This window comes from Mangifera indica, chromosome 11 (assembly GCF_011075055.1).
Source record: "Mangifera indica cultivar Alphonso chromosome 11, CATAS_Mindica_2.1, whole genome shotgun sequence".
Taxonomy (NCBI): Eukaryota; Viridiplantae; Streptophyta; class Magnoliopsida; order Sapindales; family Anacardiaceae; genus Mangifera; species Mangifera indica.
The window spans coordinates 3,496,823-3,518,328 of NC_058147.1; the positions used below are offsets into that span (position 1 = coordinate 3,496,823).

Consider the following 21,506-nt stretch of genomic DNA (forward strand, 5'->3'; position numbering starts at 1 on the left):
CTCAAACTTGCAACTATTAGGGGCTAGTCATGCTTCTTTTTACTTATAAATGACATTTTGCATAAAAGAGTAGGTATGTTTGAAAGACTTTGACATGTCCACCATGATTTTGATTAAAGATAGGTGGCCATCAACATCTACATTGCAATTAAAAGGAAGAGAAAATCACTATTACAAGTGTGTTCCATTATAAATTAATCAATTTCACATCAAATACTTGCAATATACCCACCATCTTATTCTCACAAGTGTTTGTCCAACCCACATTAGTCGTTCACCTACAACCGTCCCTCACCCAATCCCATCAAAGCCACTAGCCATCTAAACCCAAACTCACATGAGTGAGAGAGAAAGAAAAGAGTGTCGGTGACAAATTTGATATAAAAAACTATTTTTAAATTTTGTTAATTCAAGATGATATGGTAATTTTAAAGTAATATAATTAAGGATAGTATTGTAATTTAATTTATTTTCCATGGATGGTGTTAGGTTTTAGATGGACTAAAGTTACATATGGCGAAAAAGTGTATCAAGACCATACTGTGACTCACTCTTATTGAACAACTGATGGACATGGAGTCTTGCCAGATCCCTTCGAGTAATTTGGGATGCAGAGATGAAGGTGACCCTATCAAATTAATATCTGCTGAGAAGAGTTTACATTACCTTCATGTAGGTTTAAGCAGGAGACATACGACAACGTATATGATGCCAGTGTTCTCCAGTTTTTCAATTACTCTGATGTTTTCATTGGTAAACTTGTATAGCTATTATTGTAGCTGAGCTTTTATGGTTTGCATGGGTCCTCTATCTATGGACTCCACACAGCCTGAAGTACAAGGCCGGGGGTGCTGGCGGTTCTAGCTGAAACACGGACCACCTACCATTCCACCTGAAGCACGGACCTTTGCTTCTTGCTTTTGATTTTTGATGATTTTGGAGCCCCTTGAGCTCTTTGGTATGGGCACTTAGCCACAGTTGAAACAAAAAGAGTACATGTATCTTTAAACAATCCCTGTAAATTAAACATGGCCTACTATTATTTCCCGCAGTACCCAATTTCTCCAGACAAATACCTTTCCAACCAATAATGGCATGATAGAATTATTAGTATAGGATTAGATATTTATTTTTGTGTTAGTTTGATTACATTAATTATATCCAGTCCTAAATGATCTTTGATGTGATGTGCTGATTTTCCGATAAGTAATCATGTTTAATTTACACAAATAAATGATTAATTAATCCTAATTACAAGTCACTTAAGAAGAAGAAGAGTATAGAAGACTAATTACCATGAACAAGGTCCTCACGGTGGCGATCCGTACGCATCAGGTATGTGCTTCCAACGATTTAAAATTTGTGATTTGATGTGATTTAAATTTAAAAAAAAAAAAACAATTTACACATTACCATTTAAAATATTTTCAAATCGGACCATATTTTGCAATAAAGCATACTTTACATATTTCGTATGAATTAAAGATACTAAAGCTCTCCAAACATATAAATTATATTAAAAACATAATTATACATAATATTTTTTAAAAAAGATTATTTAATATAAGTGTAACGGGAGAGGAGGAGAGCAAATTTATGCCCCATGCCCTGCGCCCTGGTCAAATGACATATTTGACTAATCATTAAGATGAAATTACTTATAATTTTACTTTTTTCGTGAGTAATCAATTAGTGCAATTTTTTTTGGTTGAACAGATTTTATATATATATATATATATATATATATATATGTAGAGGCCTGGACGTCCTTGTAATTTAACCGATTTTGTAAGCTATTCTTAGCGGTCATTTAAAATGATCCAAAAATGTCAAGAATGTTTTTTCACTCTTCTCTCTGTTAATTTTAAAAATTTTATTTATTTATTTATGAACAATTAAAATTAATTAAATCCATTAGTTATATTATTTTTTCCTCTAAACTCTAAAAACTAATAATTTTTCCTCCAACTCAATTTTTTAAAAACAATATTTTCCCTCTAGCATTTTCAAACTTTCAGATTCAATTTTTTTCGTGACGAAGAGACTTCTCCGATAATCTTCAGACAATATCTCTTTTTTTTCGATGCATTCTCCTTCTAATATTGTGTAGTGTCGTTATCGTCAGAGAACGAAGACAACTCATCTTCATCCAAAGATAAAGATGAAGTCTTCATCAATAACGAAATCTCTTCATTGACAAAGAGTCTTTATCGTCAATAAAGACCTCATCTTCGTTAGAGACAAAGATGGTGTCACACCGTATCGGAATGAGGACACACTGAAGAGGAAGAGACTTTGTCTGGAGATCGTTGAAGAAGCCTCTTCATTGCCAAAAAAAATTGAATCTGAAAGTTTGGAAACCGTAGGGGAAAAATGCTAATTTTGAAATTTTGAATTGGGAAAAATTTATTAGTTTTTAGAGTTTAAGAGAAAAAATAAAATCAAATTTAAGTTTATTTTTAATATTAAATATAAAATGATAATTTTACTCTTAAAACTAATAAATTTAATTGCTCTTAAGTAAGTAAATAAGATTTTTAAAGTTAACCAAAAAATACTTGGAATAATAACAAACTTTAAATGGGAATAAGCCCATTGACCTAAAGGAGAAGATAAGAAACGACCAAACTAATATAAATGTGGGCAGTGCCAGTAATAATTCAAAAGAATATTAATGAGAGGGGGTCATAAATAAATGGACTTAAGAATTAACATAATGCAGGATGAGCTCACACCTTGATTGAGTGGGACCGTTTCTTCAAAGTGAAATACCAGGTCTAGTTACCGCCTTATAACTACGGTTAAATTCGAATCGAATTAAATATAAATAAAGTGAAGTTTGTTTTCAAATAGACTAAGATTATTTTTAATTCAGGCTCACCAAGTATGAAAAAAATACTAATTTATTTGTAACTCATTTCATGATTTAAGAGTTTTTGATTAACTCACATTTTGCTTGAGATCAAACTTAGCTCAGATTTGTATAAGATATTCAACTCAATTCTTCTAAACAACTTCGTTTTTTTTAATTTTTTTTTTAAAATACAGGTCATATTTGACTCATAAATTAAGCATGATTTTTGTTTAGAGTTAAACTCGAATTTATTTTTACTATTATCTTTAACTCATATTTACATTTGAATTTATTTAACTCGTATTTATATTTAAGTTTATCCAAATAAAATTTATTTTAAATTCAAATAAATTCGTTTAGGGTCTAATCCAATTTATAATTATTATAACAAATGGGCCAAAATTTTGACCCTAATATATTATTGATAGAGCTCGAACCAGAATTTGATCTTACAGTGTACTTGGCTTTTGGATCTTGTGTCATCTTACAATATAATATGAATTAATTATTATTGATCAATCTCATTTCTTGATGGATACAAACATATAAAAAGCTCTTCGTTTGATTATTGTAATGTTAACCTTAATTATATCTTGTCTCAAATCTTAACTGATGGAATGACATGGCCATGTTTGACTGGTCAGCAATCTAAGCAGACAACAAAAAACTGCGTCTTCCTTCACGTACTACCCCACGTACGGTACCCACTTAGCAAGCCTTCTTCACTCACTTGTCATTGGACAGTGTATTACACGCTCTATACTGTCACGTCCACATGAAACTGAAACAACTCATACTTTCAGTCAAAACTCGGTCATCCCAAAGTCCCTTAAAATTAAAAAAGAGAATTTGCTTTATACTGCCATATGAATATCTCAGCCTGAGGAGGTTGAAGACAATTGCAGAAGCATATAACTCAAACAAACTCTTGTCTTCAATCTACAACCTTTTAAACATCAACCCATTTGGGCTGGATTTTTTAGCTATCCATCTTCGTCCTCATATCTTTCTGTCTCTCTGTTCAATCTTTCAATCATGATGTTCAGACTCATTTTCTCTTTCCAAATTATGTTTAATAATGTATCATCTAATTCTGTTTGTTAGATTTTATATATTCTTTTTTCTATCTGTTTGGATACATAGAGAAAAAGACATGGATGATGACTCTTTCTCCGAGCTTCTTTGTCAAGAAACTGAAACTTCTCTGAATGAAGAATTAGTGGACGGCAACTTTTATAACTTAAAGGATTACAGTGTTTTAGATGATGAGTATATGAAATTGTTGGATGATAAAGAGGTCAGTTTTGGGTTCAAAAAGGATAAATCTTTGGTCCATAATGAAGAAATTAGATGTGCCCGATTGGAAGCTATTGAATGGATTCTTAAAGTTAGTTTCAACAGCCCATTTCTTTATCTTTGATTGAGCTACGTTCATTTTTGTGAATTTTTTACTAATGATCGTTTTTATATTTAATGCAGACCAGAGCAGTCTTTGGATTTCACTTCCAAACAGCTTGTTTATCAGTTACATACTTCGATCGATTCCTTTCCAAGCTCTTCATTGATGTAAGTTTAATTCTTGACAATGCCTAAGGCTATATGACTTTGATTGAAAAGCAATGCTCTTTATCAGTCATTATTGTTTTTGAGTTGCGTAGATGATGTCGGTACAGAGTGAAAAATCATGGGCAATCAAGTTATTATCAGTAGCATGCCTTTCTCTGGCTGCTAAGATGGAGGAGACAAAGGTTCCAGCACTATCAGAGTTTCAGATGGAAGAATACAATTTTGAGAGCAGAGTGATTCTGAAAATGGAACTTTTGGTGTTGACAACACTGGATTGGAGAATGGGATCAATTACCCCCTTTACTTTTCTTCCTTATTTCATCACGAAATTGTGCCAGGATCCACCAAACGATATTATATCCAGGACTGCGACACTTGTATTAGCTATAATGAGAGGTTTCTTGAAAATATAAAATTTGCTTCATCTTGTATTTGGTATTCAATCACCGTGGGATTTCATCGAATTTATATTTCTCTATGCTTTTTTCCCAAATGCAGAAATCAATTTAATGGATTATCGACCGTCTACAATAGCCGCAGCTGCCACCTTGGTTGCATTGGATGAAAGACCCACAAGAAAAACATTGGAGTGGAAAATGAATTCCATATCTTCCGGTGGATTTCTTGAAATTGTGAGTAATTTTTTCATTAATTTCAGTCATTTTCTAACGATTAGATGAATCAGTCTGCTACAATAGTATGATCCAAGAGTCTGTCACAGGAAGATGTGATGGCGTGCTACAGTATAATACAGAAATTGGAGATGCAAAATTCAGTAAAATCACCCGGTCAATCACCAAACCCATTGATCATAACCAATGTTTTAGATGGTTCCTCAGTTTCTTCGGCTGTTGGCACTAAGAGAAAAAGGCTTACTTTCAATGAGAGCGATCAAAGTTGTGATATACCAAACGAGAAGCGATTCTCTTGAGTGAATGTCTTTACAACAACAACCAGAGACAGAAGAAAGAGAGATTAAAGAAAAGAAAAAGGAAGGCTACGTATAATATGAAAGCTTGTTAATTGTTATTACATCATTTTTTTATACAAGCTACAAAATAGGCCAGAAGACACGTCTTCAATGGCTGCTGGTAAAGCAGTCAATTCTTTTTCTCGTTTTTTTATTCTCTGTATATTAAGTGTTTCCTTTCTTGGTTACTTTATCAAGATGCCTCTTGCAATTCTACCTTTAGATGGGATGCTTTCTTGTGTCTTTGAAAGGCTGAAAATAAGCAACGTGGAATAACTGGGAAAGAGGAACTCTGCTTGTGCAATTTGATGCATCCATGTTGCATGTTGGCCATCAGAAAAGTATCGGAAGGATGGTTGATTGGATTTGTTTGAATGTTTGGGGATGCCTTTATGGGCGGGCCCTGCTCTTTCTTCCCTGTCAAGTGTTTAGGTTTGAGGGATCATGAAACCCAAGACATTGTTTCTGGAATCAAAAGGAATTTCTATGATGATTATAATTTATACCGTCTACTGCACCTGCATTTTTCCAGGGCATTTCTGCTCGTAACTTGATAATGCAAAACATAATGACTCCTACCCATGATATATTATCTTAGCTCTATAACCGCTAACCATACACAAACACACATTTAAGTATCCAAAAAGTCTTTCAGGATCACTGAATTGTTGGATAAAATATGCTTGCTAGTGTTAATATCTCTTCTTTGCCTTGGCCAACTTCATATTATTTGAAATGACTACAAGGCTATCTCTTTGTTTGAAATAATAAAATAAGCAATATGGAAAAGAAAGTTACATCCCGTCCTCTGAACTGCCCAGAGGGACAAATTATTATTCTCTTGATTTCTTACCGATTACAGCTCTAGCTCTGCTGTCAAACTAGCAATGAATACTTTTCTGGCACTAGTACTCTGATTAGCTGGCCGGAAATGCCTAACTTGATTGTAGCTAACGTCACAACTTACTGCTTTTTCATCTCAAGCCTCTGTCTTTTCAGCAAATGGTGGCAAGTACCAATCATGGCATGTGATTCTGTCCATAGTACGTGTTCCAATGTTCATACAAAGGAAAGTTCCCAATGCAAACAAAATGGCATACAGTAACGAACCCCGTTGAGAATGTTTTCTTTCTCCTACTCAAATTTAGGCATCGACAGATTTGCAATGATTGAGGTAGAATCTCTTTTATAATATTAGGGAAATATCCAGGGACGGATTCTATGACCAAACAGAAGGCTCGAAAGCCAAACTGAAACAATTTTTACAAAGCTCACTGGTCAGAAGTTTCGGAGCAAGTTTAAACTTTATCTTGTAAAAACCTGTGTCAGCCCCAGCAATACTACTGTATCATCGGGTGAAGGAAGATAAGAGAAGATAAATGTTCTCATTTCTTTTAGTGGGAATAAAAGAAATATATTTCACAAATGAGAATGTCAACAAACTAATTGGAATAGTACACCTGTTGGTTTGTATTATCTCAGTTCGAACCCATGGGGATCAACTTCAAAACAGCTGGAATCGGCATTCCAAGAAATCCAAGAAGCACACTAACAAACCACAGCTTCAAATTGAGAGGATATGTTTTGGCAAACGTACCCAAGAACTCGATAATTACTATTTGAAAGAGCACAGTGCAAGTGAGAACTGCTACAAGTACATAGTTCTTCAATATGCCTTTGAAGACATTTATCTTTTCCATGTCTCTGGAGTTGATCTCGTTGAAAACCTGAAGATAAAGTTTTGTGTGAGTCCCTCATGTAATAATTCTGGATTTACTTTCTTAAGGCACTGGATATGGTTATTGGTCTCAATTTAACTCAAACAAGAACTTGCCTGACAAAAAACAAAAGTGTTGAAAATAAATGTGTTTAATGTCAACCTTGAATAAGGGCCATCAAGATGAAAAACTGCTTCTCCTCTTGACTGGAGATACCATACCACCAAAAATTGGTATAAAGACTGCCGCAAAATATTTCTTCACATTATATTACTGATGAAGTTCCCTTTCCTACCAACTGGTGATCTCTTCATCAGGGCATCATTAGGAGGCTCTGTAGCCAAAGCCAGCGCTCCCAGAGTATCCATGATCAGGTTGAACGATAGAAGCTGAACAGCCGTAAGGGGAGCATCCCCTGAAAATATATCCGACAGAAAAATATAAGAGAATAATATTAGATTCATGACAAGTGATATGCAAAAGTTATAAATCTGCTGGAAAGATACAAGATCAGGGTCTACTTACCTGTCAAACAGGCAGAAGAGAAGTTCACAATTAGGGCAACCACATTGACTGTCAACTGAAACTGAACAAACTTCTGAATGTTAATATAAACTGAACGCCCCCATTTGGCCACAGTCACAATTGTAGAGAAGTTATCATCCAATATTATGACATCAGCACTCTCTTTTGCCACCTGCAGATGAACAAAAATGTTTTAACCATTAATTAGGAAAATTTAACATTGTAGGAAAAAATGAGTTTCCAAAATATCACAGCTTCATTATACAACTCTTTCACATAAAAAACTAGAGAAGCAGCGTTCAAGATATACCTCTGTTCCAGTAATGCCCATTGCTAGCCCAATATCTGCCTCATGAAATGCAGGAGCATCATTTGTACCATCACCAGTCACTGCAACAACTTCTTTTAAAGAGGTTTTTAGGTGTTTCACGAGGGTATGCTTGTCCATGGGTGAAGACCGGGCCAGGACACGAAAATGAAGAAACTAGTATTCATTGCTAAACATATTTCTATATGTCAGACCCTGGTTAGATAGGTTGTTTTTGTAGTAACGGATACCTGATATGCTATGCTAGTGTTTTTCACAGTAATACACAGCATAAAGTATCACATTAAGAAGAAGTGTACTAAAATGGTGGCAATGAAAAAACTAATCATGTTCCATCTAGTTTTATATTAAAAAAAAAAATGCTGCTAAAATGCGTAACAGAAGTTATAAATGCACCTGGAGTTTTGGAATAGGCGCACTCAATTCCTCATCATTTTTCTCCCAGAATTCTAGGCCTTCAATTGCAATTCCGTTATCAGTTAAAATTCCACATTCCCTAGCAATAGCCTTTGCAGTATTTATGTTGTCTCCTGTGACCATCCGAACAGTAATGCCAGCTGACCTACAGATTGCAACAGATTTCTTGACACCAGGGCGCACAGGATCTTTGATACCCACAACACCAATATAAGTGTAACAATTAGTGGGAATAGGATCTTCAGCAGAGAATTCATCTGCAATTTCCATGAAAGCAAGGCATAGAGTTCGCAGAGCTTCATTAGCAAATTGGTCAATAGTATTCTTTAGATAATTGAAAGCTGCTTCATCTAGCAGTGCAATCTCACCATTACAGTTTAAAATCTTGTCACATACAGTTAATATTATTTCAGAAGCGCCCTTACAATGTGCTCTGTATCCTCCTTCAGGAAGCTCTATGACCACTCCCATTCGCTTTTTCACAGAGTTGAAAGGTTCAACTTTCACAATTTTTGATGCTTGTCGTTCTGCTTGGGAATCTCCACCAAGCAACAAGCCAAATGCCAAAAGAGCAGTTTATGTGGGAGTCCCCAGTATCTCAGTTTTGTTGCCTTCTCCTTTAACAACTTCTCCACCAGTGTTGTTAAATATTGATTGAAGTAGAATTGCCTACCTCCTTGATTTCCCCACAAATGCATGCTTTCACAACAGCCATGTAGTTAGTCGTAAGCATACCAGTCTTGTTGCGACAGATACTTGTAGCTGATCCCATTGTCTCACAAGCAGCCAAATGACAGACAAGAGCCTTATCATTCATCATCTTTTTCATGGCAAAAGCAAGGCTCAATGTGACAGCCAATGGGAGCCCCTCAGGAACAGCAACAGCAAAATATTCCAAAATTGCCATCACATCATCTCCTGACCACGTCCAGCAGGTTCCTTCTTGCAGCTTGTGGCTAAATAATCCTTGCACCAAAAAGGCAAAAGTTACAACAGCAAAAAAGAGGCCAATTTTCCCACTGATGATTGCCACCCCATTAAGTTTGACCTGCAATGGGGTCTCATCATCTCCTCCTTCACTAAGAGTAGCCATCAGTTTACCCCATTGGGTTCTCATCCCAACCGTAGAAACAAGCATCTTGCATGAACCATCCTGAACTTTGGTTCCAGAGAGGAGAAATGGATTTAATGCATTCACATTAACTGGTTCACTCTCACCTGTTAAACTGGATTCATTAACCAGCACAGAAAACCCTGAAACAAAAGGCCCATCAGCAGGGACTTGGTCTCCGATGGAAAGATGAACAATGTCTCCAGGAAGCAAATCATTTATTGAGATCTTCTGCCTGAACCCATTTCTGGTGGCCTGCACGGTTATTTTTTGCTTCTCCTTGTCCAAATCTTTGAACTGCAGAGATTGCTTATAATCACTTGTGGCAGTAACAAACACCACTAACAAAATGCTTGCAACAATCCCAAGCCCATCATGGGCACCCCTAGGCCATCCCTCTATTATGCCAACAACCAGTGAGACAAGCGCACAAAAGTATCATGAGGGTCACATCTAGGAGGGCTTTCCATATAAAAAGCCAAAATCCCTGAACTGGGCGTTCAGTGAATATATTAACTCCATAAATTTCTTTCCTCTTAATCAACAATTGCTCAGAAGTGGAAATGCCGTCGGAGACTGATGTGGAGAGCTTCTCTGCAATACCCTTGACTCCAACATGAATTGTGAACTTCTTGATTTCATGGCCTTCTACAATGGATCCCAACTCATCAGGGCATATTTGAAAGCCTACTGCCTCTACTTCCTCAGGCAGAGTGTATTCACTGAACAAATTCAGAACTGTCGGCATTGGGGCATTACACAAAACAATGAGGGGAAAAAACTCAGAACATCCCAACCTTTAAGTTTGACCAGTTTTGAAGATTCATACCACTGATAAACTGAAGTGCAGCTTGGGAAACCAAAACTGCAACTCTAAACTTCTCCTAATATGATGAAGGTTAGGAAAGAACATTAAAAAGTGAGAACATGAAAAAAATCACATTTCATTTAAGTTTCACATATTCTTTTTTTTTATTCTTTATCAAAGCTATATTTCCAATTAATATATATCATGCTAACCATCTCATTATCATTGTCTAGTAATTTAAGAGGCTAAAACAGAATCCAGAAACCCCAATATACCCCCCCTGATTTTGTTATTCATTGAGAAGCATCAATTTTGCTTATAAGTTCTAATAAAACAACTTCCATGCAAAGAAATATTTATAGCAAAACCTCCTGACCATTACCAGAACAGGCTATCCAAGCCTCACTTTGAAATGGTCAACTGACTGCTTCTGGATAACACAACTCTTTTATATCAATTCTCCACATAGAGCTGCACAAAAACACGACCAGCATTTCCACTCAACAAACTTCTATTTCACAGCCTAAGGAGATCTATTTAAAATTTTGCCGAAGATAAAGCTCAACATTCCATCCTCAAGGATATCAAAGCAACTAGAAATATTTGAGTTGGCCAGTTTCATAAGGAAAAATAAAGAAAAGGAGAAGAGATACGATCTAAGGATATGTTAACTTATTTCTGTCACTGTCTCTACGGTTCGTCACAAACAAAATATTTTACCAAAACAGGAAAGCCCAAGTGCTGTAAATAAATAAATAAAATAGTAAGAGGACTGAAACCTGATTTAAGCGACGGATAGCTTCAGCCTCAAATCTCTTGGAAAGATTGGCAGTGAAATGGAACCTTCGTTTCCCATTTCTCACAAATCCAAAGAGCTTCCTCCATCTCTGTAGCGCCTCTTCTGATGAGTTCTTCGCCTTCACATCTCCCAAGTTCTCGTTCAAGTAGCTCTCCATAACTGTTATTTATCTTCACACGCAAATCAAACTCAGTCTAAAACAAAATAAAATAAAACTCAAGTGCCAAAGGTGAAAAGGAAGATTAGCAAGAAAGTGGATAACATTAAAGCGAAAAATTCGAGTAGGAAGATATTTTTTTCCGTTCCTAAGACACGTTCTTTGTTCTGTTGTATTGTACCTGTGCATTGATTTTACAAAAACAATAGGTAGTCATTGCCACAGTAAGCTGGTTTGGCGTCTAATTCATTCAATCTTTATTTCCAGCTTGAAAGTGAACGTCATATTTATTGACTCAAAAGCGGGGTTTGGGACAAGAAGATGTACGGTTTTTTGAGCCGCTGAGTCTGTAATTGGAAGGACACGTGTTAGCTCGTTAAGCCATGTGAACGACGTTAACACTTAAAGTATGACAGTGTAAATTCTAGTTTGCGTGGGTTCCAGTAGGGTTGGCGACAGAGAGGGGTCGGAGGGATAATCCCATCCCCATCCCCATCCCCATTCTCATCCTAGAGAGAACATCGATCCATGTTTCGGTTTGTTTTCCTTACAGAGATTGATAAATATTTCTCGTTTCCTGCTCACAAAAAAATATTTTCTCTTTATATTTATCAGAAAAATTCTTTTTCTCGTTATTTTATAAATACATTACAAATATATTAAATAATAAAATTAAAACCAATTTATTATTTTAAATATCATATATTAATCATTTTAATATACACAATAAAAACCTAAATAAATAAAAAAACATAAATAATTTAAAACTATAAAAATATGTTAATATTTTAAGTAAATACATTAATATAAAATGATGAAGATGAAAATGGGGTGAGAAGTGGACACATATATCCTTGTCCTCGGCTCATCCCCGATTGAGAAGATTTTTTTAATCCTCATCCCTGTTTTCTTCTCCTTTTCTGTTTCTATCGAAAAATCTTTTTCCTGTTAAGGTTAAAGAGAGTAAAGGCCCCAAAATTCATAGTGAAATTGTCATCTTTAAGTTCCAGTTTTAATTTAGGCCAAAGGACTTTTTAAAAACTCAATCATTCATAAATTTTCTATTATGACTAAGGATAAAATTATTATTTTATCAATAATATTAAAAAAATATATGATTTTATCTCATTTTTATTCTTAAGTTTTAAAAATTTGCATTTCACCTCTCAATCTTAACTTTGAAAAGTAATTTTTTCACCCCTAAATCACTAGAGTTTGTTGCAAACTCTGACGAGGTGATAGTAAGGGCCAATCGATTCTGATGTCAGCTAACTTTTTGTGCATCTCTCTCTACTACTATTGACAACACTAAACGAAGGCTAACGAAGCCTTGATGATGATGAAGCTCGAAGATAAAAAGACTTCATTAAATCAACTTCATACAATGAGAATTTGTCATATTTTTTCGTCGATTTAGACGAAGACTTGTTCTTCGACCATAAACTCAACAAAGATGCAACCACAAATGTGTTCGTTGTGCATCAAATTTGGACAACACACAATACTCTGTCCCCTTTGTGGCCACATCTTCATCCAAACTGTGCGAGGGAGCATTGCCAGATGGGTGGTTTGTCGAAGAATGTTGACAAAAAAGGAAAAAAATAAATGAAACCTTAAGAGTGAAAAGGTAACTTCTCAAATTTTTAGGTAAAAAAAATATTAATTTTTTTAAATTTTGAGAAAAAGAATAAGATAAAATTTTATTTTTTTAATATTGTTATTTAATAATAATTTACCCTTATAGTTAATAACAAATTTTAATAAAAAATTTTATGTTAAATGAATATTTAAGTTTTTAAACCCAATAAATGTAAATTTATCTTTGCACTAAACCTTTTGGTGGGAATAAGACTTTAGACCTTAAATTATCATTATCAATTGCACAAGGGACAATGACACAAACGTGTTCGGGTTCGGGTTTTATTTGTTTGTGTTCAAGCTTGGTTTATACAGAAGTTTCAAGCTTTAGGCAAATATTCAGGCATAAACTGAACTCAATAAAAAATTCCGTTTTTCATCCCCTCTTTCTCCACCGTTCCTCCAATTTTTTCTTCTCCATTCCCTCCTTCTCTTTTGCATCTCCTCTCTTCACCTTGGTAGTTTTACCCACTTCACAGACCTCTTTTTGATGCTTAGTTTTACTCTGTGTTTTGCTTTGTTTCATAATCTTCCTGTATATATTATTGTTTGATCTTCCTTTAATGCAAGCCTTTTATAAAACAATTGTAACCTTGTAATGGTTGGCTGTTAGAAAGGGATTTGGGTCCCTAACAATATTATCGGGACAACATGATCTATTTGCTAGATCAAAACGTTGATTATATTGACAAAACACTTAATGACATTATTCAATTATTCTTCCACATTAAATGCTACTAGTTATTCTTTAATTATTGGGGTAAATTGGTTCTCATTTTAAGTTGTTTTATGAGAGAAACATTGTGATTGACTTCAATAATATTCTTTGATTTTCTTCCACAAGGAGTTATGGAAAAAGTGTTTTGATGAAGCTCAGAAGAAAGTGTTTGCTCAAAAAAAGAGTTTTCCGGAGGTCTCTGTCTTCTAATTCCTACATTTGTGTCGCCATCCAGGCAACAAATATGTCCAAAGGAGGCAAAACTAAGTGATATCACTTATCTAATTCATGTCTAATGCATTTTTTCCAAGGTAGGCGTGACCCTAAGTTTTTCTTTTTCTGGGACAAAGGGACACATTTTCTCTATCCAGCTATTCTGCTTTGTATTTGCATATTGAAAAGCAATAAATACCTACTTTTTGTTTGTCCAATTACACTGCCCCACGACCACCCTACACTTTCTCTTGTTAATAAAATTTTGTGTATAAATAATATTAATAAATAATTAAATATTATTTTTTATTTAAAATTATTTAATTTTATAATAATATATTATTATATATACATAAATTTATATATACCATACAAATATATATATATATATATATATATATATATATATATATATATATATATATATATATATATATAATATTCCTTCTGGCTCTCAACTCCCAAGTCCCAAGTTCCAAGTCAAACCCTGATCAGGGATAAAACTTTCTCTTTCCTTTTAAGTTTTGTCTTACTATAAGGGCATTTATTTATGTAATATACTCCGTGGAAGTGATTTTATTTTACAAAGAGGTATAGATTGTTGTGACATGAACTCTTGCATCGCTTCTATTTTATTTATTGAGTTTGTATATAAGTAAAAGTCAGAAGCCCTTAACTCAGTAGATGTGTTTTAAAGTCGTAAAGGTCTGAAATCTAAAGCGGATAATATCTGTTAGACTATTTATAACACATTATCAGTACGATAGTGATGGGGGAGTGTGTTGTGACCTGAAGTCTCACATCACTCACGTTCTGTCTACTGAGTTTGTATATAAGTAGGGATCAAAAGCTCTTAACTCAATAGACACGTTTTAAAATCGTGAGGGTCTGAATCCCAAAACTGACAATATATGTTGGACTGTTTATAACATAGATAAAATTTTGGGTCTATTTATTAGCTTGAATCACTGCATTCAAAAATTTAAGTATTTAAATTTAAAATAATATATGTGAATCTGGAACTCAAACTCTTTTATAACTATTTAGGATATCATACTGGATCATTCAAGTTATATCTTTAGCACGATAGAAATATAGGTAGTTTAATCCTTAGGGAAATTAAAATTTTTACTTTTTTTTTTTACTGTGTATACATATATATTACTCATTTTAAAATTTAAACAAAATTATCACAACAGTATAATATTTTTCTAAAATACCCCTATTGATGTAACTTATACAGAAAGAGAGAATATCATCTCTTTTTTTCTTCAGTTTTCTAGTGAGAAAGAAATATCTGTAGTACGGAAAAAAAAATTTCAACAAAGAAAATATATGATTGAACAATAAAACTTATATGTTATATGTTTTCTTTATGAACAATTGAAAATCAAATAATATATGATAGATTCATGTTCATAAGTTCATGTGAAATTTAATTTTGTTGTGATTTTATGTTGTTAGATTATTTAATATTGTTATTTAATATTGTTTTTATTGTTTAAAGTTGTTATAATATTATATTAATAGTTATAAAATACAAAATTTTAAATTTGAAAAATTTTTAGACAAAGAACAGGTTAACGTCGCCAACCCCTTGGTGTTAACACCAACACCCACTGACTTATGTTTTTTTTAAATTTAGTTCACTATATGGAAGATTCAATTCACGTCAACAATCATACAGTGGGCTCATTGAATTTAAAGATTTCCAGATTCTCTTTCATATAGTGAGGCCCATTGTATTTAAAAATTTTTAGATTCTCTTTTATGAAAATAATATTTTAACTTATATGACCTATCACATAAAAAAAACTCTAAAAAATCATAACAATAAAATAAAAGAGTTGACGCCAAAGGTGGGCGACACCAACCCTTTTTAGTTTTAAGAAACGCCAACCCTTTTAGCGAGTAAGGGTTGGCGTTATATTTTATAAAAAGGAAGCCAACCCTTTTATTTTATAAAATATAACATCAACCCTTACTTGAATCCTTTTATTTTATGAAACGATGGGTCATGCCAACCCCTTTTTAATTGGAGGGTTAGCCAACGCCAACCCCTTTTTAATTAGAGCGTTAATTTTTTAAAAAAAATTTTTAGTAATTATTTTTTTTCAGTTAAACATTAACTTTTTATTTTTTTCAGCTAAATTCTACTAAATAATTTTTTTTACTTATCACAGTATAGTTTTAAGGTTATAGAGAAAAAGAGAGAGGATTTCTTTGCATGAGTCCTCACTTGAAGGTTGAGAAAGAAGGAAACAAATTTCTAGAAAAAAAAAGAATCTCTACATGAATTATTTAAAGATGAGTATTTTGGAAAAATAGATTACTGTTGTGGTATATTTATTTAAGTTTTAAAATGAGTAGTATATATGTATACACAGATTAAAATAAAGCTAAAAATTTCAATTTCCCTAATCCTTATATATTGCATATGCGTAACTGTAAGAAAGTTAAAAATCTTGGCTAAGGATTTCCTCCAAGTTTGCAGTTTTGGCTTGTGGTCTGTTTCCTGTCAAGGGAATTTACTGGACTGTGAGAGTCCTTTATGTTGCAGCTCTTTTGTGATGATTTGGAATCTTGCCCAGAATTTTTGGTTTTTGGATTGTGGAATTCCCAAAATATGGCGCCTATTTTTCTGGTTTAAGGTTTTCTGCAGGCTGGATGCTCTCTTTCTGCAGATTTCTGCTTCTTCCTGGAGCTCCTTTAGCTTTAGAACCAGATTGAGAGTTTGCAATTCTGCTTGCCTTTCTTCTGCTGGTGCCCAGGTCTGCTCTCTGTCTTACTATAAAGACATTTACCAAAGCCTCTGTTGGTTGCTGGGTTTTATTGTATGGACGGTAAATTCTGTGTGTTTTTTGATTGGTGGTCAGGCCTGCATTCTCAAATTCTTGTTAAGACAAGTTTGAATAGGTTAGTCGTATGTCTCTTCTTCAAACCTATCATAGTAGATTCTGTGATAGGTCAACGAGAGAAGATAATCAGAATTTTTGTGAATTTTTGTTTTTTGCAAGCTGTCTCTGTGTAGTTTTTTACTGACCCTTTTTTTATTAGGCCGAACTTAATATGTTCCGAGTCCCTTTTTTGGGTATCCCATTGTTTTTTTATCTTTTTACATTAAAAACAAAAAGAAAGTTGAAAGTCTTTCGTCTTCTTCATCCTTTTGCTTCTCATTCTTCTTTATCAATGTTACTCACGAATCCCATGTATTCTAACCAGACAAAATCGAATAAATGTAGATGCTAAATAACAAAAGCAAGGAAAGAGGAATGAAAAAGCATATGTGGATAAGATAAGCCCAATGACCCATCAAATCAATGAAGACTTTACTCCACAACGTTTGTACGCACTGTGTAGAGAGCCACTGCACATTATTAATGTCAATTGGTGGACCCAGACTCCATGACTTATCTGCAACTTTTTTTAGCCTCATTCATCTCTTCACATGCCAGTTTTCCTTGATGGAAATTAAGCCAGCGCCTACACCCAGCTATTTCCTTTGAATTCCTTGGCCTACCTAACAAACAATTAATTAGCTTCACGTGGCTTTGATGTTTACCTTGTCTTCCCCCATCTCCTCGTAGTTGTTCTGGCAGAATCCAATGGCCCCATGTCAGGCTTTTGTTCCTAAATTTTCTCATCATTTAATCACACAAGTGGATAAGATCACATAGTAAGGCAACACGAGTCTGCTTCTTCTAGCTTTTGCTTTTACCTTTGGAAAAGTGGTTGGAGAGGAGAAGAGTGGAGAGGTCAATTTTGCAGCCAATGAGATGGATGCGGCAACAAGAAGAAGATGGACCATATTCAATGTAACCAGTATAATTTTTTAAGTGAAGGCTACCTCCATTGAATCAGATTCCAATATCGTGCTCTTCTGTATCTCATCTAACAGGCGTTGGAGATTCTGAGAGAAACATACACTCTCTCTCTCACCAGCATACAGCCATTGCTTTAGCCATTAAGTACATTGCTTATTCTAGTGGGTGGTCACTGGTCAGTAATCACTAATCAAAGCAATCTGTATTTGCATGCTTCAATGTGTCATCTTTTATCATCATTACTAACGTCACCTCACTGTTGCATGTGCTGTATAATCTTACATCAGTTCCATAAATGTTCTCCAAAAGGAGAAAATTATTGGCTCTTGCTAAATCAGACAGACAGCTGGAAGGAAGGGCTTCAGGTCTTATTTTCCCACCATTTTAGTTTGTTTTTATGCATTTTCTGCTCTCAAAATTAATAACAGTAGCTACCACCAATTTTTCGTGATGGCCATTGGGTCCCGAGTGTCAATTATTCTAGAAACTAATTTCAATTATGCTTTACTTTTCTCCACTTTGAACTTGAGAAAAGATAAGGAACAAAATTGACAAATTCAATCACTTTCAGGGATGTCGCCATTGAACCTTAAGGGAGTGAAATTTAAGTTAGACAGAAACTTGAGAAATTTTTTATTTTTCTCTGTCGGTACATGGGGGGTGAACAACATAAGAGGTCATTTTTTTTTACTTTTTATCTTTTATTTGTTTAGTGAGAAAGGATTGCTTTCATCTCTTATTCTCGGACAATCATAAAAGATAATTTGGAAAATTCATTTTCCTTTTTTAACAATGAATCTCTTTTGGATTATATCGATTTTTTAAAATAAAATTAATTATATTAAATATAATAATTAAATATATAATTATTATAAATAAATTTTAATTTTAATTTTAAAATATTATTAAAAAGTATTTAAACTCATATATTTTTACAAATTTTAGATTGTATAAAAAATAGTATTATATGTATAAATAATAATAAATCATTATATAATTTAATAATTTTAAATTAAAAATAAAATAATAAATCATTATATAATAATATATTATTAATGGTATATAAAATTATATATTATTTATATATAAAATTTTATTATCATACAATTTACGAATTCTTTTTTTTTTTTTTTTTGCACTTTCCATTTGAGACCATACAAATTACAATATACAGCACCGAGGAAATTTGACACATGGGAAAAATGTGAAATAATTAAATTTGAGTTTCCACAAACAGGAGCCATGCCAGAGTCCAGACTGACTGCGACTGCCTCTGTAGAAGTTACTGCGGTTCAGTTCGAAGTAAGTGGTTCTGTTGCTATTATGAACCAAACCAAAAAGAAAATTAAGAGTGTAGCTAGTTTTACGGGAGACCATCACTCCAGACAAAGACAGTCCAAACAAATAACTTATCTTTCATAGATTATGATTATTTACAGAGTAAGCAGACAATGCACTGTAGCACTTACACAGTCCAATAAGAAAGCAGGTGTGGGAAGATAAAGATGCCCTTGAATCTAACTGTATAAATAGAAGTGCCAAAAGTCCCATGGCGTACACCAGCCCAAAAACCTTCACGCCTTTCCTTACCTGCGTATGTTATTTTACAGACCACTCTCAACAACCTTTTAATCGAAGTTTCCCAGAAGGCCAAAATTCATGGGCAACATCCTCCTGGAAGCTCTCCATGTTCGTGTAGTAGGTACTGGAGAAAAGTTTCTGGTACTTGCCCATGGATTTGGCACTGACCAGTCCGCTTGGCAACGCATTCTTCCGTATTTCACCCATTATCGTGTAATTCTCTATGACCTCGTTTGTGCCGGCAGTGTGAATCCTGATTATTTTGATTTCAGTAGGTACACAACTCTTGATGCTTATGTTGATGACTTGCTTAACATTCTCGACGCCCTCGGCGTTGATCGCTGTGCCTATGTTGGTCACTCTGTATCCGCTATGATTGGAATCTTGGCTTCCATTCGCCGCCCTGAGGTCTTCACCAAGCTCATTCTCATCGGTGCTTCTCCGAGGTAAACATTTAAAAAGTCAATTTTTTATCCAGTAAGAATTGGGTTTCTTTTATTTCTCAAAAATCTGAGTAAAATTTAGATCTATACATTCAGATTTTTGAATGACAACGATTATCATGGGGGATTTGAGGAGAGTGAAATTGAGAAAGTGTTTTCAGCAATGGAGGCCAATTATGAGGCATGGGTTTATGGGTTTGCGCCGCTATCAGTGGGGGCAGACGTGCCGGCAGCTGTTAGAGAATTTAGCCGGACCCTATTCAATATGAGGCCGGACATATCGTTATTTGTCTGCAGAACTGTGTTTAACAGTGATCTTAGGGGATTCCTTGGCCTTGTAAAGGTGCCTTGTTGCATAATTCAAACGGCCAAGGATGTCTCAGTCCCCACATCAGTAGCTGAATATCTCCGGAAACATCTCGGTGGCCGTACTACGGTGGAGATTTTGAATACAGAAGGCCATTTGCCTCATTTGAGTGCCCCTGCCTTACTGGGTCCAGTTATCCGCCGAGCACTATCAAGAAATTAGGTAAAAATGATCATTTTTATCAGCAAGATTAATGATGGATGAAACTGTGGATAACTAGAAGGAACCAAAATATATTTATCTAAAATTGGCAAAGAAAATCAACCATATTTATGTTTGATTTTGGCTTTTCGTGTGTAGTGGGAGCTATTTGGATTGAGCTATGAAGTGGGTCCAGAAGAAAATTGTAGTAAGGCTGGAGGTGTCAACATTTACAAGAATTTGTGAACACTAGTCCATGGATTTGGATTATACGATGTCAATAAGAGGATAAGAGATACCCACGTGACCAGCACGTGATGACTTGCCCATCTTTTTGGTTTTCCTTTCTTTGATCTGTTTTTGTTACTTTCATCTTTATTTGGACATGAATTGGAAATCTATGGAGAAATGTTATTAGTGTTTGTACTTTGGGTACTCTGTTTTCTAGTTTTGCAAAACTCTTCATCACTACAAGAGGCCGCATACATCTTTATTATCTGGCTCAAAGAATCTTCATTCTTGTGTCTTCTTGCTAGGAAGATCCAAAAATGTGCGACCCACCCAGGCATGGCCTGAGATTCTCTATCTCTGGCTCTGCTTCATCGGATTTTCAGAGCCATCCATTATGTCTTAACATTTTTCTGCATAATTTTTTCTGAGGAAAATAAATGGAAATTTACTTTTAACCCTATTGAAAGTGAGTGAAAAATTTCCAGGAGACTTGTAGTAAAGAGGGAAGTATAGAACCCATTGTCTAGTGGGAGATATCATACTTTTCTGTAAACTTGACCAGAAATTAACTTATACCGTGAAAGATGCATGTTGTCTAGCAAGTAATTCCAGTAATCTTGCTTGAATAGTTGCAGGAACAAACCTGTCCAGCAGGCTTGATTCCTGATAAAGCAGCTCGAAATATGCGTACCGAATGATTATGATGCTTGTGCTATTGTGCTAACATGTTTCAGGAGTGGCAATTGTTAATTATTTTAACCAAGTTTATCATGATATTATTTAAGCAAACTAATTAGCAATCACTGAAGAATTTAACCGTATGCTGTGTTGTCTTCTATTCAGTTTAAAAAGGAAAAATGAAAAAGGAATGAGAGTACCTTTTTATCTGAACTAATTCAAATTTAGATGCCCTGTCTATTTTCCACACTTAATAATACGAAGAACATACAAGGTTGCGTGGTTTCATGAAGCATTCAAGTTAAGTGTGACAACTAAGATGTGAGATATGTTTCATCCTGTCACATTGGCAAAGCTTGGTAAGACTTTTAGAAGAGAGAGATACTCCATGAAAGGGAAGTGCATGACCAAGCTTCATA

General features: G+C 34.4%; 2 protein-coding genes, 1 long non-coding RNA gene and 1 pseudogene across 3 annotated transcripts; 3 read left to right on the plus strand and 1 right to left on the minus strand.

The window, feature by feature from the left end:
- Window positions 1-3,749: 3,749 nt before the first annotated feature.
- LOC123230125 (cyclin-D5-1-like) lies at window positions 3,750-5,400 on the plus strand. Its single transcript, XM_044656252.1, has 5 exons — window positions 3,750-4,241; window positions 4,334-4,420; window positions 4,513-4,816; window positions 4,919-5,052; window positions 5,142-5,400. The coding sequence occupies exons 1-5, from the start codon at window positions 3,933-3,935 to the stop codon at window positions 5,349-5,351; spliced, it is 1,044 nt and encodes a 347-aa protein (XP_044512187.1). The 5' UTR covers window positions 3,750-3,932; the 3' UTR covers window positions 5,352-5,400.
- Window positions 5,401-6,756: 1,356 nt separating this feature from the next.
- LOC123229138 lies at window positions 6,757-11,425 on the minus strand (annotated as a pseudogene).
- A 4,753-nt stretch (window positions 11,426-16,178) lies between these two features.
- On the plus strand, window positions 16,179-18,101 carry LOC123230087. Its single transcript, XR_006505014.1, has 2 exons — window positions 16,179-17,821; window positions 17,934-18,101. It is a non-coding gene; the product is annotated as an uncharacterized LOC123230087 (long non-coding RNA).
- Window positions 18,102-19,155: 1,054 nt separating this feature from the next.
- Window positions 19,156-20,604, plus strand: LOC123228840 (strigolactone esterase D14-like). The gene is made up of 3 exons (XM_044654308.1): window positions 19,156-19,673; window positions 19,767-20,199; window positions 20,338-20,604. The coding sequence occupies exons 1-2, from the start codon at window positions 19,306-19,308 to the stop codon at window positions 20,197-20,199; spliced, it is 801 nt and encodes a 266-aa protein (XP_044510243.1). The 5' UTR covers window positions 19,156-19,305; the 3' UTR covers window positions 20,338-20,604.
- The last annotated feature ends 902 nt before the right edge of the window (window positions 20,605-21,506 follow it).

Bases quoted from the DNA above. Each gene is read 5' to 3' on its own strand.
- LOC123228840 (XM_044654308.1), top strand. From the start codon at position 19,306: ATGGGCAACATCCTCCTGGAAGCTCTCCATGTTCGTGTAGTAGGTACT. The intron at 19,674-19,766 runs GTAAACATTTAA...CTATACATTCAG, and splicing joins CTCATCGGTGCTTCTCCGAG to ATTTTTGAATGACAACGATT.
- LOC123230125 (XM_044656252.1), top strand. From the start codon at position 3,933: ATGTATCATCTAATTCTGTTTGTTAGATTTTATATATTCTTTTTTCTA. The intron at 4,421-4,512 runs GTAAGTTTAATT...TGAGTTGCGTAG, and splicing joins TTTCCAAGCTCTTCATTGAT to ATGATGTCGGTACAGAGTGA. The intron at 4,817-4,918 runs GTTTCTTGAAAA...TCCCAAATGCAG, and splicing joins TGTATTAGCTATAATGAGAG to AAATCAATTTAATGGATTAT.